Consider the following 19,647-nt stretch of genomic DNA (forward strand, 5'->3'; position numbering starts at 1 on the left):
GTGTACAAAGCTTAGCTGCAACCTAATCAGGACTAAAATTTATCACCCTCTGTTTTTAGATTCTACTGAGGTGTTAAAAAAAATCCCTGACCAAAATGTTTTAAAAGTCCCTTCAAAAAAAAAAAAAAAAGAGAGAGAGAGAGAAGGAACAACACTTTCCTTTAGTGGGTAAAAATTAAGCATTTGTCTTTTCTGCTATGTAGTCTCTCTGAAGAGGAACAACCTGAGAAATCAACTTCCATAAATTCAGGCAAACAGAAGGACAACACTCAAGATATTACTTTGACTTACATAGGTGTGAAAGCACATAGTTAGAAACACAGGTCATTTTGAAAGGTACATCACAGTCAAGAGCAGCACAGTAACTATAATATGCCTCAGAAGGTTTTAACATTAACAAGTGGAAATAAGAACATTAAACAAACAAATGCAGACATGCAAAAAAAAAAACAAACAAATTTTTCATATAGGTTACTTCAATTCTCATAATACATGTAAAATGGAATAACAGATTTTTATTACAATGCCCATATGGTTTTAAGTTTTAATTCTTTTATTTAAAAGCTGTTCAGAAAATAATTTTTTTTAACCAGGCATACCGCTAGAGGTCTTTGTGCTTTGTTCAAAGTCTGATGTCTAAGAGAGTTTAATAGATGAGAAAAGATTCAGCACCGACAAAGCAGCTTGTTAAATGACTCTCAGTATAGAATAAGCACCTCCTGATACCTCTAAAGTACAGTCCCTCTTTTCAGATGTCACAGGCAAAAAGCAACATTCAGATCATCAAAACTTAACCAAGCAGTTTTGAAAAGCTTTTGTGCAGATCTCTAACCCCAGAGCATAGTTAAGGGAAGACAGTTTGCCCATAAGCCCTAAAACCAGCAAATATGAAAAAAAGATTTAAATTTTAGAAGATTATTGAACTGCAAATGACTAGGAAGTATGTCTAGAAGTATGGCCTTGAATATCCTGAGTTATCTGGGATAGCTATAGTGGTATGGATTTTATTTACCCCTCCTTTCCATGGAAGTTTCCTGCACTTCAAATTTTCTGAAGATCCAATAGCTTCCTGAGTTTCAGATATCTGTATGGACTCTCCCGCTATCTGCAAAGTTGCAGAATGCACTTTACACAGCTTGCTGGTGAATCCAGTAGCAAGATTTTCATAGGTAAAGAAAAAAGATCTAGAAATAGCGTCTCCACCCCCAGCTAATAAGGAGAAATCCTAAATCCACAGCTAAATTCACCTTTGCTATTTGGCTTTGAAAAAGAATGGAGATGCAGTATATTGGAAAATACAAACATACAGCACCTTCACATCTTCCACCCCCTCTCCCTGCTTCTCATCCTTAGGAGTATTCTGACTGTGAAACGTTAAAAAAACCCACTATGTAGCAAACTGGCAGCACTGATATCCAATCAATCACAGTAATATGTGAGACTGCATCACAAGAAAAAACCCTCAAAAGAGTGTATCTTATGACATACATACAGGCAGAATAAAAATTAAAAGGAGCAAGCTGCAAAAATAGAGTAGCTGTTCGTGCTTTCTCAGATTCCACCCCTTGTTTATATGAGAGCAGGAACACAGCTAGAGTCTCCATGAACAGGTAAACATCACACTACTTGATGATTTAAGAAGAAACTAAAAAAGAAATTTCTTACAGAATACAAGGTCAGTACAAAAATATGCACAGATTCCCAAACAGAGGAGGAGAACAGAAAGGTCAAACCCCATATTTTCAGGAGGAGATAAACTAAAAACACTGTTCAAGACACTTCAAGTCAGTTGGCATTCTGCCACTGATTAAAACTACAGTTAGGACATAATCCAAACACTTATTTTTAATATATCACTGCACTGAAATATGTTCCAATTCAAAATCTAAATGGATTTGAATCAAATTGTATACTGTAGCTAGTATTAAATTAGCCAGCATTAGAAGAGCTCAAAATAGCTATGCCACCAACACATCACAAAAAGAGAAATAAAATATTCCACAGAGTTACATCATATCTATGTTCTTTTGCACAGGGAAAAATGAAATCTACAAAGCAATCAGAGAAAGCCACTAGCTTGCAAATTATGACCATCTAGGATTGAGATGAACACACAAAACCTATGTAAATACTAAATCCTATGTAGAAGGAAAAGAACAATTGAAGAACTTTGGTAACAGCTTGAGCTCATGTTTTACATCAGCTACACAAGATTCAAATATTTTGAAACACTTAAAAAGGCATACCAGCAAGGTTTTTTTATATGGAACAACATGCCTCTGAAATAAGAATTCAAACCTCCATCTGGCAGCAGTTGTAAGTGACTTCCGAGCAATCCAGTGACAGAACATAAAAAAACAAACAAACATCACCATCACCACCACCCCCCAACCAGAAAGGAAGGGGCAGGGATTCATTCCAGTAACAACCTTAACAGATTTAAGAGACTGAGGGGGATCTGTAAAGGTATTTTGCTCAGGACTTAAAATAAGCATTAATTGCTTATTGCTACAAGACAGACAAGAAATACCTCTACTTCATTAGGAATAAAGAAAGCTTTTGGAGTAACTTGGATCTTTCAGATCTTTCATGGCATTAGTGGCTCTAACCGATCCGAAGTTTTACTTCCAGTATGTAGACACTATAAAAATCACATGTAATTCAGAAGGAGGATATAAAGGAAATTAATATACCTGCAATATTACAAGACAGGTTTTGTTAAAAACATCCTGATAAGAGAAAGTTTACCTTGCAGTTCTGCAACAGTCGAATGAGATGCTCAAAGCAGTTACTGTTAAGGAAAATTGCCTGCAGAACAGGCCTATCTGTGCAGTCTAACATGGCTGTGATGGTATCTATAAAATCAAAACAGAACTGGCATCAAAGACAAAACACTTCCCAAATCCATCAAGCATTTTTTCTGCACATTACATAATAAACATGGGGAAAAAAGTGATACAACAAACTATATGCTGTGAATTCTTTGATCAAGAATGATGTGCATTTTAAACACAGAGCACGAGGCCTAAAGCTAAACATTTCAATGTTGTAAAAATTATCACATAACCTACTATATCTGGAGAGAGATTCAGCTACTGAATATCTTTGATTGCTTTGGGGCTCTGTTTAAAGTCATCACCATTTGTGCATACATAAGCAGCACACCTTTTATTTAAAGCACACAAACACTTGCTTCCTCATCAAGCAATTACTCTGCATTCTACAGCAGCCTTATACTGTAAGCATTCTTCATCATCTCAGTACCATGCCTTAGCTTTTTTAGAAGTGTGGGAAAAGAAATACCTTTATTTGTATTTCCCGTTCTGAACATCAAAGTGGAAAAACCTCCAAATCCTCAGTTCTTATCCAATGACTTAAACCCAACTGTTTCAGACCATCACTTTAGGCCAATGTTTACAATAATGCCGTTTGGAAAGTGAACTATCACAAAACAGCCACCACATGGGTATTTCATTACAGACCCATCTTGTTCTGCAATTATTAAGGTGCTGATGAGTGTCAGCTGTTGCCCAACAAAAGTGTTTGGTGTTTTTGTTGTTTGTTGGTTTTTTTTTAATGGAGACCTGCAGACCATGAACCTTGATGCTCAGGTTAAATGGTAGCAATTCAATATGGTTTCTTCTGGGTTTTTTTTGTAGTGAACGATTAAACAAGAATACATCTAAAGTGATGTCAATGAAATGTTTGAAATTTTTCAATTGCTTAGCCAAGTGAACATTTTTTGGTAGAATATTCAGTTGTATTACTATCATGGTTCAATCATTACTTGCTTCACTATTATCAAGACATATTTAAAGGAACTGCACAATTGGGTACTCACTCAGCATTTGGATCTGTAGTGCTATGAACCTGCTCTCCCACTGTCTGCATCGCCTTGGATTAGGTAAAGCTGAATGGTCTGAATTAAGCAACTTGAAATAGTTCTCCAATATTGTACTCGTCTCCACTTGCCGCTGGTCAGAACTGCTGGTTAGAAGGATATGGACAACTTCTGTCAGGCACTTCAGAGTCAGCTCTGCCTTCCTGCTCACTTCCTCAGGGTTCCTGTCATCCCAGTTGTCACAGTCTGCTAAAACATGCATCAAGACTTCCATGGTGGCAGGAGATACTGCTAGAAGAGCATTCCTCTGAAACCCATGGGGGAAAAAGTGATTAAGGAGAAAATAATAAATACATAAATAAAATCAAACCTCTTCAAACAAGCAGTTTCTGAGTTATCTGAATCAGGCAACATGCATTATTATGTCTCTTAATGCCCTGTAATTGTTAGAAAAACATGAAACATTCTGAAATGCATCCCATGCTGTTCACTTAACTAGACTTTCTTTTTCAAAGAGAATGCTTATAGTGAAAAGGAAATATAGTTTAAATGCATGTTTTAAGATTCTTATAAGGTAGCCTTGATAAACTGCTAATTCTAGGTAAACCTTCACTTGAACTTTTATTTTATATCATGAGATTCATGATACTTTAAAATTTTTGAAAAGAACATAATAATTAGCAAACATTTGTCTTGGCCCTGAATGCACTTCCCTTACCTCTCTTTCTGGGGGTCTGACTGCATAGGCTCAGGGCCACCTTAAATCTGGGGCAGGTGCCCAGCCTTGTAGAGAGCTTTGAGAAGCCTTGTAAGGGACTCCCTGCATTCTCTAGGGAGCTGCATTCAGTCTGCGGCTCTCAACCTTTTACCTCCCTGAGCTACAACTGCAGCCATGCCCGTGCCTGGCCAGGGACTGTCTTGAACCTGACCCACAAACTTGACTGCCTAGCTTGACCTTAGACCTGCCTCATCACTATGGATGGGCCTGGCAACCACTGGACTCTTGATTGACCCTAGCTCCCATCACTAGACCAAACCCCAACCCTGATGTGCTGACCAGACTTCTTGGCTTGATCTCAGGCTTCATCACTACAGACTTGTCTAGTGATCTGGGCTGGTTAATCCTGGTTACTACCACCAGAGCTGCTCTGTTCACCTTGTTCAGGTACAGTGAGGCTTCACCTTTTACCAGTGAGGTCAACTGCCTCTGCCTGCCCTGCTCACCATGCTCAGTCTCAGCTTGCCTTCCCTGGTGGAGCAGTGCCTGGCTTTACTGCTCCATGACAACATTTAAAAACACTGTCTTCTGGATCATCAGAAATAACATTTGCTTGTGACCAGACTAAGTAGCACATTACAGAAGTCAGCCAAGAGAGTGGGTGTTGGCTTTGCTGATGATGAACATCCTCTTTTCTTCACATTCTTTCGAAGACTTTAAAGAGCTCCCAGGCTATAAAGGCCCTGTGCCTCTTACTGAAACAGCTTACTTTCAGCACCAGCAAGCAAGCTAGATGAATTTCATGTGCTGATACAAAACTTACCCCTTTGCAGGTGGAAACTCCTAATCTAGTTACCCGTATTTTTTCTTTACGATATGAAAATATTACAATAAGTTCATATGAATGTGTAGTTATTGTAGACAGTAAATATTCTACTGTTATTTGACAGCAGGGCCTAGCTTTTAGCATTGAGATACTATTGCAGAGAATGACCCCAAACTTCATAAGACAAACAAACAATTCATAGACAACATTAAATTCTTCTCATTTATGGGTTATGGGGTATTTATAAGCCTTAAACAATGAACAGGTGTTTGAAGACTTCAGCAGCTGAAGAGTTTAGAATATCCTTACCTGACCACCAGCCACAATAGCTCCAAAGAGATGTAGCAGGCAACATTTTAGGCTTTCCTTGAGATGTTCACTTTCTTGAAAGCATTCTGATTGGAGTAAATAAAAAGGAGAAGGATTCCTTACTTCAGTCATATAAATTATAAAAAGTTTTTCCTCTCAAAAAACCCACCAACAAGTGAAATAATAAAAAAAAGCCCTTCTACTCCCTGGCGTCATGAAAATTTTAAAAAATTTTCAACTATATAATCTCCACTTTCACATATATCAGACACAAATACATCAATTCTGGCATTATCAAAGTAACATGACAAGACCACATTTTATCAGGAATACACAGGGCCAGACCTTCAGCTTGCATAATACTTTTCATGCAGGCTCACAGAACTATAGGCATACAACAACTGTTGATCTGATCCATAATGTAAAATGAGTGCATTTTGTCCATACTAATGAGAAGGACTTGCTAACACTCGAGCAGTTAGTAAGCATGACAAAGGTTAGAGCAATTTTGGCACAGAAAATCTAATGCCATATGCGGTGCAGGTGGCTCAGAAAAACAGTCCCTGAGCTTGCTCCCTTTAAGCCAAACTTGCCAGGGAAGCCTGTGCAGGTCTAACCTTTCTAGCAGTAGTCTCTTTAAAGACAATTATCCTACATCTCTTTTCATGCCATATCTGATATAAATTAGTCACAAACAGCCTCAGTAACTCTTCTTAGCAATATATACAACCTGGACATTGTTGTTATAGCAATAACACTAGACTCGAAGTAGCTGCAACAAACTACAAAGGATTATTTTATCTGGAATTAACCATCATAAAAATTCCAATAACTTTATGGGATAGAACTGATGATGACTTGGGTTTGTAAAAACTGAGATTTTAAACACACAATAGAAACTGAAAATGCAAGAATTTTATCTTCATTAAAATAATAATAATATAACCTTTAAGACAATTAGCATTTACTGGCAAGTAAGATTTCTGACTTTATACTGAATGTATAAGCCTGTTTTAAAAAGAAAATTGCACAGCTATTTTTTAAATCTGGTCCTCAAAGGAAACAAAGCTTAGATGATAGCACTGTTAGTCTGCTAGTCCCACCATTCCCTTGACTTATAGACTCTGAATCTCTCAGGGAAACCTCAGACAAATTCAAAAAAACAGTACCTAGCAGATTGTGAATAAATCATTAGACTGGGTAGACCAAAAAAGCCTCAAATTAGTGCTGCCATGGCCTAACATCTAAAGCACATGCTCAACAATTTCTTGTTCTGTCTTCCCTGCCAGTTAGCCAAGCAGCAGATGAGTATCTGCCAGCTAATTAGTATACTTGTCACTCCCTCACAATATATAATATTTAAGGGATTTAGGAGGAACCAGAGTGCAATGCACTGAATGGGGAGGAGAGAACCAGCAGATGACACTCCTCAGTAGCAGCCTTTAGAGAGGGTTGCCAGTGCCCTGGCACAAAGATAATGGCATTTTACTGGCATCAGCTCTTGGGTCTTTTTGGCAACTAGCCTATTTTATGCACACAGAGAGGAAATCTCAAGGAACGGAGAAGTATGTGACTGAAACCTAGAGAAACCAAATTCATAAATGCTACCAGTCTCAGAATAGAACCCTCCTTTTTTATTTTCAATTAAAGCTGAGTTAAGAGCTGCAAAAAGGGCTGATTTCACTCACACCCTCATCCCTCCAGCATATTCCTGCTGCTTCAATTCTGTTGGCACTAGCACTTTGGTGTGCTAAACTGGCAAACTATTTGGGCACCCCACCTTCCCAAGATTTAAGTACAGAACATGGCCCCATAAATCCTTCTTTTCCACACAGCCAATCTGTGATGGTAAGAACACATGAATTCCAAAGTAGCCATCATGATATTTAATGACTTAAACAGAGACAAAACAGAGCAGTTTCCCAAACTGCAGTCCAAGGAGCATTTGCTAGTTGGATGGCACAGTTTCCTTCTTCCTATACGTTAAATCATATTCAGAGACAAAAATGCATGAACACTTTCCTAAGATTATTTTTCCATGCGAGTTATCATTACAGTTATTACAGGGATCTTACATGCAATCACTGTATGTACCATGATAAACGGGAAGGTTGGCAATTCGCAGAATCAATCCTATTAAACCACGTTAGGCACTGAAAAAAGTCTGAAAAAAAACAGGCTTTCAAAGATGAGTAAGAATGGTAAGATGGTGATGCTCGGAGCAAAAAAACAAGCAAACAAAGCAACCCACTTCATTCAGCCTCAGAAAGCAAGTAAGGGGCCTTTACATTTATCAGGCATTCTTAGGGGAAAAGGACCTTGGAATCACTAAGTTCACTCCTCCAAAGATGAGTATTTTTAAACATGCTGTTGATAATACTTACGGTAAAAGAAAGGGACAAACTCAACAGTGAGGGAAGCTGGTTTATACTTCTGTCTGCTCTTTTCAACTGTACTAAGGAAACGTCTGCAATTACATTAAAAAAGATACACCAAAGAAATTAGATAGGATACCTTTGTTTATGGCTTCATAATAGAAAACTGCCAAAAATCAGGAGTTATCTTTTGCCTACAGGATCAAAAAAAATACTGAAGTAGTATTTCATCCTGAAATCAGCTGCAAAGAGTCACAGCTAATCCCATATTTACTGTTCTGCTCCTAAAAATACCTTATCATTTTACAATATGGTTTAGTTAAAGAATAAATTTTAAAATGCCAGCAATATGTTATTTAGTCCTTGTGTACTGTAACTAAGCCACCAGCTAGACTACCGAATTTCTTAACCATGCAATTTGAAATGGGACAGAACATTATTATGGGTTCATTATGGGGGGTGGGACACCATCAAATTAAAGGGAAATAATTCTACTGTTACACTTACAAACATCTTTTCAAAGATGCAACATATCTATACTGTTATCTTCAATAAATTCTTTTGCCCTAATTCCACCAGGTCTGCCTACCCCATTCTTTTTGTTCCTTGTTCCACCATTTTAGAAAAATCAGCCAGTTTTTGAAAGGAGACAGCAACGAAAGGACCTTCATGCTGGTCAGTTGCAACAAAACACCACTTAGTATATCCTCAAATTTAATTCCGTTTTAACTTCTAGACTGCCAGTAAATGTATTATAATTTTAAAAAGGTATTTCAATCATACCCCATTTCAGAAAGCATAACATTTTTCTGTGGTGTGATTATATTGATTCCTTGCCAAATTCTCCACCTTCATTGCTTGTAAATTCACTGATTTTGAATACTTATAATCTGCCTAAGATCCCATGAGATGTGCTGGCATTACCTACACTAAATCTGAAAATACCTTAGCAGTACACTGGCAGGCCATATGTGAGAACTGGTGTCAATTCACGCTCTGTCCTAGAAAAGGGGAATTCTCATGTTGCACAAAAATACCACAAGTTGTGATCCTTACATGCTCCTTAAAACTTTGTGCACAATGATTCAAGCTATTATTGAGAATACTACCTTTTGTTTCCACAAAAGCCTCAGGAAACCTGCAGTCCATGCAATATTATGGCATACTGCAGGTTTCAAGCTACAAAGAAACCCCAGCAGCCAAGGCACACCGCTCACATGATCCCCACTGTTTGCATGGAGTCAGACGAGTGACTTGCTACACAAATCCAAGTCACAGAGCTAGCACAAATGCTGTGCTAGCTCTACAGAATGCATGCTGTGAGAATGGACCTGAGGTTTTACAAGACTAGGTAACATGAGATACAATCCCTCTATGCCTTTAGTTATTTACATGCACAGGTCCAATATTTGATGCATGTCAAAATAAATGATGGAAATAAAACTGAGGACCTAAAGGAAAAGCAGCTCTGAAGGATGGCAGCAAGGAGCAAACAACTTCAGCCCTTGTACACACAGCAGAAAAACACATTAACTATACAAGACTATGTACATTCAACATTACCGTAAATAATCTGGGGCTCATAAGGGAGAATTGTACATTAAAAAGATCTCACAGAAATTTATAAGAGGTCTCTGAAAAGTCAGATATAGCAGATAAAGTGAATCACTAGCAGTTTCAAAGAACAGGGCCTGTGCCTAGAATGACAGAAATTAAGCATCTCAGAAAGCCTATTTCCTGGCTCTCTACACTTCCCACCTTTCAAAAAGCCTCACAGCTCAGCTTTCCACTAAATGGAACAGGATATATTAGTACTCTGACAACTTTGGTGGCAACAAAGTTCAGTTTCAAGCATGTCTGCTTCATTATGTTAAATTTGGAGAAAAACTATTTCATTAATGCTATTCTAAAGAGTGTATCTTCAGGGGAAAAAAAACACAGTATCAAGTACTCAAGGCTATCAATTCTAACAGCTGTAAAATGCAACAGCTGAAGAATATACATGTAACTACTTTTTATTTTAGTTTGACATCACACAGCAGTAGTTCTGTCAAACATTACATATTGTTCATCTAAAGTTATCATAAACCACAGTATTTATAATCCTGTCCTAGTCCACACATACCCTGCAATTCGCTGCCTCCAGTTTCGATATGGATCGTAGAGACTTTCACAAAAAGCCAATGCATGTCTCACAAATTCTTCCATGGGGGTCTGATCTGCCACTTCTTTTTCTTTTGTTTTGGTTTTTAACTGAGGAAAAAAAGAAAGCTGTGGTCAGAAGATTTCTAGAAGTTGAAAATCAATCTTGATCTCCTCCAGAACAGTTCTGAGCCCACAAATTGGTCCCCACGCAACACTATTATTGAAAAAGCAGATCACATAAGCAGGAGCAGGAGGTATCGGATGGCAAAAATAACAGATGAGAATTTTTAACCACATACCTGTTGAATGTATAACGTAGTCATGGTGATAACATGGTTAATGTATGAACACATCCCAATCTCCTCCACATTAGCCAAATTTCTATGAAGACAACATAAAAACCACAGAAATGTACACAGTGTACCATTGGAAGCTAGTTCAAACGATGTTTGTTTAGCATTCATTCTGTCTATAATCATACAAAAGTGTATCAGCACTTCAAAAATACTCCAAAAGACTGCATATACTCAAATGTTTATTTCTGTCACAGTAACAGAGCTCACAAGTTTTCTTCTAACAGGAAGGAAAAGAAGGTCCCAGTCACTCTGCTGTAGGCCAATTCTATCTGGAATTTGGGGTTTCAGAGGTTAAGCAGATTCCCAGGACACTCTAAATGAAAGGTCAGAAATGGCATCTGATAACAAAGACAGTAACTTCCACTTCTCCCACATTACTAGTGCATACACTTTCCAAAACTTTAGCAAACATATTATCTAGAAGCATTTATTCACTTTAAATTCTCCCAAGGAAAACAAACATCTAATAATTATTTTAGAACATAAATAAATCAACAGCAACAAAGATATAGCATGCACATGTTATTTTTCAGTCTAAAGGACAAGTCACAAAGATCAGATACTGAAATGATGACATAAGGAGAATTTTTCAGCAATTAAATAAGACTGACAACAGTTTGTAATTCAGAAACACATTACCACCATCTACTCAGCTTATATTTAATATTCCAGGATACTTTAAACACTGCCCTACAGCCCTTTTTATTGTTTCAGGGGTAAGAACCACCAAAGAATTCAAAAAAAGCTCTTCAAATACTCCTCAGAAAAGGAGAGTCCCTATTATATTTTTTTCCTTCCTCTCTTAATGCAGTTTACAACAGAAGACTGAAGTAATAGTGAGGAATAGATCCCTAAAAGCAGTTTATTGACCTACTTCAACAGAATTACAAAATAAGGACAAAATAAGACATAAGTTTCATAAGGAAGCCTGTTGCATTAATAGTGTAATAAGTCAGTTTCCTAAGCTGTTTATGGAATTATAAGCATGTTAAGAACATGAAACAGTTCTTCCTGCACAATTCCCTCTTCAGTTATTTCATACTCAACACTTGTTAGAGCGTGCCTTTTCTTTTTAAAGTATTTCTTATACCAGGTACACCGTATCTTGAATTCCCATAGATATATCTTATGTAATTAAAAGGAATTTAGTGTCTAATCCTCTTCTATTCCATTTCTCATGGCAAACATTATTGCTAAGATGACTGCATTGCTCCCCTCTCTCTCTTATTCCCTCTTCCATTATTTTGAAGATTGTGAGAAGTGGCATTGCTCTGTTTCTACTGAAAAGTGTCAAATCACATTCTATGCATCATTAGAATCTGTATTTATAGGCTGCATCAAGATTTCTTAAACAAATCAATAGCCTTGCTGAGGTAGCAGTCAGAACAAATACCTGCAAAGGATGATAAAGAATTTCACAAGTAAAAGTGACAGAGCCTGCTGCTGCTCTTCTAGTCCATCTGACATTTTCTGGACACACTGTAGCAGCTGAAGCCTGAGGACCTGAAGAATGTTATCCGGAAGCAGTGATATTCCTGGAGGAATGTCATCCACCCTAACGAGAAAAAACACACACAAAATTGTTAATCATGCAAATGACATGCTACCCATTGATTTCAATGTGCTCATGTAGTGTTCCAATAAACTTCTGTAGGAGAGGTTACTGAACTGATGGCTCACAAATTCTTTCTAATGAACCACAAAGAAATGCCTGGTAGCAATATGCCAGCTGGAGCTTCCTTTTCCCCAGCAATGAATTGCATTGAAAAAAAAAGTGTTAAAAATTCATTAAGTGGATTCCTAAATGCTCCTCCATGCAATGATCTGCCTTCACCGCCACAGAGAAATTGCATGATCTTCAGCAGGTAAACAGGTGGCCTGGGAAATCCCTAAATAAAGAAAGGGATGGCGACAATGGAATGAAACATGAAAACTAAACCACAAGGGAAACATTTTCAACTTTCTACTGAATATTAAAAGTGTCCAAATAAATGAGATGCCAATTATTAAATAGTTATTGAAGCCTAGCTGGTATTCACCCACAGTGAATGTCATGTCTGTCTTACATGAATTACAAAAAGCCATACAAAACAAGATTAAATACAAAAAGAAAGCTGTTCACAGTAAGATTAAACAAAGAAAGACTTGAAAATAAGGGTCTGTATGTGCAAGAGAGGGAGCTCCCAAAAATCCATCTGATTCTTGCCACACTGATTTTGCATGAAAAGCTGACCCATCCTTATTAGTTTCTGGATATCATTATCCCAGCAAATAGGATTTTTTCTGCTATCTAATTCTTTTTAGGAGACGAAAAAAGACTGTTGCGTTGGTGTTAAATGTAACAACTCTACCAAGGCCAGACATGGCTCTGAAGAACATTAGGTACTCTTCCCTACTGTTTTTGCTAAACTGAAACATTTTTAGAAATACACAGTGAGAACCAAAAGAAGAAAAAAGAAAAAAAAAATAAAAAATAAAACCAGTAGCTAAGCCAATGCTCCACAAATAGCCATATAGAAACCCATTTCAGCAACAGTATAGAAATATATAAACATTTTAGAACATTCTCTGGGATGAAGACTGTTTATCCACTGTTGCACATGCTAAAGAGAGTTTGCCTTTGGCATCAGCTGTTTACTCTGTGACATTCTCTATGAAGTCTACACAGGAAGACACAAGCAAGAGCCTTACAGCTTACAAAAGCCTTCAACATGGACAAAGCCAGGGGGCAAATTACAACCAAAAAAATTCAGCTAGCTCAAAAACTCATTGGTATAACACTTGCATACATACATCTGTGTAAGAATAAGCATCAAAAAGTGTGGAGAAATGCAATGACTGACACTAAACACTGTGATACTGATTATTTGAGGGAAATGGGGAACAATACATTGTTTAGTTTCTAAAGTTGAAAAGGAAGCCTACATAGAAGGGTAAAACTGAGACCCAATTTAGTAACACAACTAGACAGGTACAAGTGACAGCAAGCTACCACGTCCTAGGAAACAAGTGTCACCTATACATATACAGATGACCAAATACCATGCATTTCCTTGCCTCTTCACAGAGTTGTGCAATTTGCTTTTCAGATCCTGGGATTCAGGAAGTTTTAACACAAATTTTATAGGGCCTAGGCTCTAAACTGATAGAGATGCTAACCACAAAACAGAGAGCAACTGCTTTTTTCCAACACAACTGCCAAGAAAGACATTTTAATTTCTGGGGTAGCAGCTTCACCCCTCAAGATGCCAGCAGATCCATACCCTCTGGAACTATAAGCATGGCTCCCCATAATCCAATATTCACCATCTCTGTATTAGGAAGACCATAATTTTTCACAGCTGAAATAATATAACCAGAAGTAATTTCCCTAAAATGGCCAACAAGTCTTTCTCAGTAAGATCATAAAATGCTTTACACGAGAGCAAACAGCATACCCTTCATGCCTCGTGTCCCAAAGAATGCTTTCTCTGCAGTAGCTGCCCGTCTGTGCTATTGCACAACCCAGCAGAATTTACTGCCTTATGCAAGACTGGCACAAGAAATACTAATCAGGATTACTCAAACTGAATATAGTATAGAGTATATAAATACTTATAAATAATCAAACTTCTTTTCACCCCAGAGCAAATTATTACTATATCACCACAAAAATCTAGAAGTTAAATTTGTGGACATGTAGTATCAATTTCTCCCCAACAAGACTATCTGGGTAAACTAAGTATTCCAAAAGGAAAAAAAAAAAAAAAAAAAACACCTCAAAAATCATACCTTAACTGACATTCTTATTTGACTGCTGGTACCCCACCTCAAAAACATGAGGAAGACCTTGACATATTTGGGTTCTTTTTATTTATAATTTCCTTGCATTATATTAACATGGTTATACAGCTATATAAACTGCCATCTCAGGTGTTTGAAAGGAAGTTTAATTAGTCTCTAAATTATATTCACCTATTACAGCTCAAACCCACACACAGGGGCTTTCAACCTCTCCTCTGCCAGTGCTAAGCTCTTCAGAAAAAAGTGCTGTAGAGAACTAGGCTTTACTTTTCAACAACCATGTAACCATGTAATCAGCATTCCTATCATGATTCCTGCATCATTTTTATGTGGGTTTGAAGTCAGTAAATTAACAAAGTATGGTTTCTATGGTACTTCGCATGAGCTTCATTTAAGCTCCTTTGCTCAAGATCATGCAAACCAAAAGCAGAAAAAGAGCATGACAACACTCTAGAAGCCTTTGTTGTTTCCAGAATATTAAACCAAATGAAAATTCCTCTCCTTCAATAAGGGCAAAAAACCCCTCCCACCAGCTGGTAAAGGTTTTATCCTTTTCATGGTAAATACATATGAGATGAATACATGTTTTTAGGGAAAGTACAGGTGCACTAATCTTTTCTGCTCAATGCTCAAAGTCATCAGCATAGCTATTTTCACCTTTTCAGTAAAAATCACCTCACCTTTTCAGTAAAAATCATTGAAAACACCATTAATGAACTATTACACTTAAAAATAAAGGGTAGATGCACAAAGATGGGGGTAGAATGAAGCTGTATAAGCCTATAAGCTGCATAACTGTATAAGCTCTACTTATACAGTCAAATCATACCACTGGACACACTCATCCTCTGTATTTAGAGAGTTCCTAATTCTGCACTATGTAGCATGTTTCAGATTTCCAGAGCAGATTTCAGGAAATTATATATTTTAATTTATAGAAGAAATACTCTTATCAGTTAAATCAGCAAGTGACAGTGCCAATTAAGAGTCCTTCTTTCAGGAAAAAAAGCCCACTAGTAGTTTCATCACATTTCTTAAGTGCTGTTTTCTTGGATGCTAAAAAACCCACGTTTTACATTGACACAAAACTTCATGCCTGTCTTCCAAAAGGTTAGTTTTGTCCAGCAATCTGTACAAGCTTTCTTCTCCCTACATAGTTTCTCATTATTTCCTGGCATTTGCCCTTCAGTACGCAAGGTCTTTCAGGCATATAGCTGTAAAGCATATCAAGATTTATATTGGGGGGGGGAGAATTAGTCCACTCAGTTTCTCATTTTGGCTAGCATCATATATTATTTCCAAGATCAAAAGACAGAATTAGTTATTTAATAAGCAACTCCAGTAAAACAGTTGAGTCCACAGGGTCCTATGACCCCAAGAGAAGAGTCACTGCAAATCAGCATTTGGTGGTTCCACACCGACCTACTTGTTCTTTTCTGTGGGCTAGATAACATCTGTTCCACAATGTAAATGCCTGCAACATAAATTGACAAACCCCAGAAAGATGCCACCTTTCACATGCCTGATTATCTCACAAATGCAAATAAGGGCAGAAATTGCAACTCTTTGTTAATTCTAATATCTGCTCTCAGTAATTTTTAATCCAGCCATCAAAGCATAGGAATGATCTGCCTTCATCCCTACGATTTTTGATAAGTTTTCTCTACATCTGTTACACAAATGACTCTAAATCCACACAGGCCTATTCTTCCAGACTGAATCACTAATCCTGTCATTAACCTCAGAAAAATACACTATTTTTATGCTCACTAAACCATCATTCGGCACAATGAAGATGCTGCTGTTGTTCTGCACTACTAAGCTTCATGTTTGGTTTTTATCTTTTATTTTGCTGTAAAAAAAAAAAAATGAACACACATATAAACCAAAAAACACTTAAAAAACCCAAAGTACCAAGATATTCTTCTCTTCCACTGTTCAGATTTCTATGAAATAGTACATTAAAGACAACCTGTTTCAAAGAATAAACTTTTTTCCATAACTAAACACACTAAGATGCATTTTTGACACTGCAAAGAAAACAGATCTTCTGAAAGAGCACAGAATTAATTTGAAGGTCTTGCTTATTGGTAATTGCACTATATATTTTGCATTCATATAGGCATTATGAGGAAAGTTTTAATACAAAGAGCTGAGAAGCCAGTTTTTATCCACTGAGATCCAGTTGCAGTATTCTTCATTTCCTTGTAACAGTAGAGGCTATCACTTACACTTCAAACAGGATCTGATCCAAAGCCCATTAAAGAATTTCCATTGATTTCAGCAGGGCTTGGACGGCAGCCATCATGCAGGGAGAGCCATTCTTTGTATTCAAACACCAGTAGCGGAATCACCTATACTACTGACACCACCTCTCATGATTTCTGAATCCTGTAATATTTATCTTAAAACACTTAGTTCATGTAAGCATCTCAAAAGCAAGAGAAAACATCCAGTGCCTAAGTTTCTATTCCTCATTTGCAAAGTTAGTCTTGAAAACACTATCCTTAGAACACAACAGACAAAATCAAAATACTAAATATGGAACTCCAGAATTAGACTTCAATACCATCGCATGATTATATCTGAGAACTTGCGGTCAGCAACATCAGTGAAGTCAGCAATACTCTTGCCCTGAACTGAAGTCTTCACAGATGCAAACAAAGAAATCACTTTAAAGTCTGTAATTTGTGCATATTTTAATTTTTAAAAGGTTTTCAGCTAAGATATCCAAATCTTTCATTAAGCATTTCATCTTATCCTTAATGTTAAAGTAATCCCTGAAATAAAATTACAAAACTCTTTACCTACATCTTACTTCTCTTCAGTCACTGCTGATACAGATACCAGGCACTAATACTAATACTACTTCATACGCAACATTTAATGAATACTTATTCAAACAATGCACAAGGAATAATATTTCTACAAGCAAGAACAAGTGAATACTCATGCCAGCTCCTGATATAATGCAAATACCAGTATTTGCCTAGTTTCATCATTCCCAACCCAAGTTGACCTTCAAAAGAATGGGAGTGCCACACAACAATTAAAAATCTTTCTTTTGTTTAAAGGCAGTATTGCCATTGAACAAGACTGGGCTCTCAGCCAGGTCTGTTTCAGATAACAAACAAAGGTGAACAGGTCCATAATTCTACATACCTAGTTGGCAGCTTCTCAAAGTCCACATCCAGAAACTGTTCATAGCTAGAAACAAAACTATCCAACCAGAGCTTCAGGTAAGCTGGATCTTTCTGTAAAAAAGAAGAGAACATTAGGCAATATTGCACACAAGGTCATCCATCAACAACTCTGTAGTACTAACTTGAACGGAAATTTTTTCTTTAATACATTTCAACTGGGAGAAAGAAGGGAATACACAGATTTTTAGAACTACAATTAAAAAAACTGTGTCCTTTGAAATTCTCGGCCATATTGTGCTGATGTGACATTCTTGCCCTATTCACTAGTTTATGTATTTCCACTTCCTGGTACCAATGCCAACCAAAGCATGTTAGCTTCTCCCCCCCACCAACAACCTTTACTTATTCTCCAGAGTAATACATACCAGCTTTACAAAATTACTTGTATATTCTAGTCTTGATAGCATAAATGCTAGCACGCCACACTCTTTATGGCTTATAAAATTAAATAAGAACTCCAACAACAATCCTAATCACAAAGTAATTTGCTTTTTGCTTCATTCATTAATCAATATGGCAGCTAGCAGCAGATTAGAGCCAGATGAAGTGTTCCAAGAGACAATGCAGAGCCTGTGACGTGTATACTAGATATTTATAAAACAGATAATTTAAATTTAGGCTTCCTACTTGTTCTTAGTAGAGCAGACAGACTCTGTTCGTGACCAGCAATTCCTCAGGGCTGGGTACTGTGCCAGCAGCGGGAACATATACTAGACCACCACAAACCACCACAGGAAAACTCCGTCAAAATACGTAATTTGAGATAGTCTCACTTTAGAAGTCAAGCTGCTTAATTTTCAAAAGCAAGCTGCTGGACCACAGCTAACATACTCCTCCACAAGAACTGTACGGTCATGTCCATTAATACACATCCATGCAGTCCCACATTCTATGTCATAAATAATTTTCAAAATAACTTTAAAATATTTGCCTAAAGTGTTATAGATTTTAAATTATTTCTAAATCTACTCTGTAATTTATAAAATTATGAAAAAGTTTTAAGTTTTTTTGTTCATCCTTCTCTTTTCTGTATCTCCTCCCTTTTGCTTGTTGCCTTTATATTACCATAGATGTTCCCAAATAACAGATTATTTCCCTGCAGTGTTAAGACCAAGGAGCAATCTGTGAATAACTCTAACACACACAGTATTCTGGGGCAATGTCAATATAAAAGAAAGAGTCACCAAGAAAGACTGACACCGAGTCCTGTCAGTGCAAAATAGCTACCTACAAAAGAACCTCCCATGGGAAAAACCAAACAAACAAAAAAACCAGAATAAAATAAAAATGGAAATCCAGAATCTGAAGTGCTGCAAAACTCTTCTCAGACCATCTTTCCACAGCAAGTACAGGAGTTACAAAGCATGGGAATCCCCTTCTCATTCTAGACTTTACCCTTCCCCGTACACCCAAAAACCCCTCTAACTCAAGCAACAAGTGTCAGAAACACCCAGACACAATTTACATCACTATCACAATTAATTATATATGAAATGTGTTCAAATACTGTGACAACAGGTGCCAAATAAAACCCTCAGCTAGATACCTATCTTGTCTGATTATTTGCTTCACTGCCTTTACTGCATTTTCATTCCATTTTTCTTAATTGTCTTATTTCTCCTCCTTCCATTTCACTCCTAATCTGTTCCTCCTTCATAATCTTTATTCTCATCTCTGCTTTTATTCCCCTTTCAATGTTTTTTTTCATCTCTCCCTTTCTTTTTCTGTTAAAAATTTGTCAAAAAAGTATTACGTCCTTTAATGTAATGTAGCCTTGTCCTCATGTTTAATATGCACTGAACTACCAAACAGTTATCTTCAACACACCTATTAATTGTCCTCAAGATGAAGCTGCAACATACAGAATGCAGGAAGCTGTTAAGATAAAGAAAAAATTCAAGGTTGCCAAGCCACTGGTTTTAAGCTACAGAGGTTGACATTATCTCAACCAGGTGAGTATAGAATACACATTTCACAGATTCAGAGATCAAAAACCTTGAAAATCAAACCAAAAGATGGGCAAGAAGTAAGATTTGCTAATATCCTAAAAGAATGAGCTAGAAGTAGCAGAAGATGCTGTCTTCAGACAGT

At 37.1% G+C, this 19,647-nt stretch overlaps 1 protein-coding gene across 5 annotated transcripts in view; it reads right to left on the minus strand.

Moving 5' to 3' along the window:
• Positions 1 to 19,647, minus strand: part of NBEAL1 (neurobeachin-like 1) — an 86,796-nt gene that overhangs the window by 48,340 nt on the left and 18,809 nt on the right. For 3 of the 5 annotated variants that reach the window (XM_010565456.1, XM_010565473.1, XM_010565464.1), the window contains 8 exons: positions 17,516 to 17,607; positions 11,964 to 12,125; positions 10,514 to 10,595; positions 10,195 to 10,322; positions 8,079 to 8,161; positions 5,695 to 5,780; positions 3,842 to 4,148; positions 2,749 to 2,855 (listed from right to left, as the gene is read on the minus strand). In XM_010565456.1, the coding sequence (XP_010563758.1) occupies positions 2,749 to 2,855; positions 3,842 to 4,148; positions 5,695 to 5,780; positions 8,079 to 8,161; positions 10,195 to 10,322; positions 10,514 to 10,595; positions 11,964 to 12,125; positions 17,516 to 17,607 (1,047 nt within the window). Of the gene's footprint in view, positions 1 to 2,748; positions 2,856 to 3,841; positions 4,149 to 5,694; positions 5,781 to 8,078; positions 8,162 to 10,194; positions 10,323 to 10,513; positions 10,596 to 11,963; positions 12,126 to 17,515; positions 17,608 to 19,647 lie in introns of those variants that run through there. The other 2 variants (XM_010565481.1, XM_010565491.1) reach the window with 2 other exon arrangements.

The sequence above is a fragment of the Haliaeetus leucocephalus genome, unplaced genomic scaffold (assembly GCF_000737465.1).
Source record: "Haliaeetus leucocephalus isolate CR32 unplaced genomic scaffold, Haliaeetus_leucocephalus-4.0 Scaffold1, whole genome shotgun sequence".
Classification (NCBI taxonomy): domain Eukaryota; kingdom Metazoa; phylum Chordata; class Aves; order Accipitriformes; family Accipitridae; genus Haliaeetus; species Haliaeetus leucocephalus.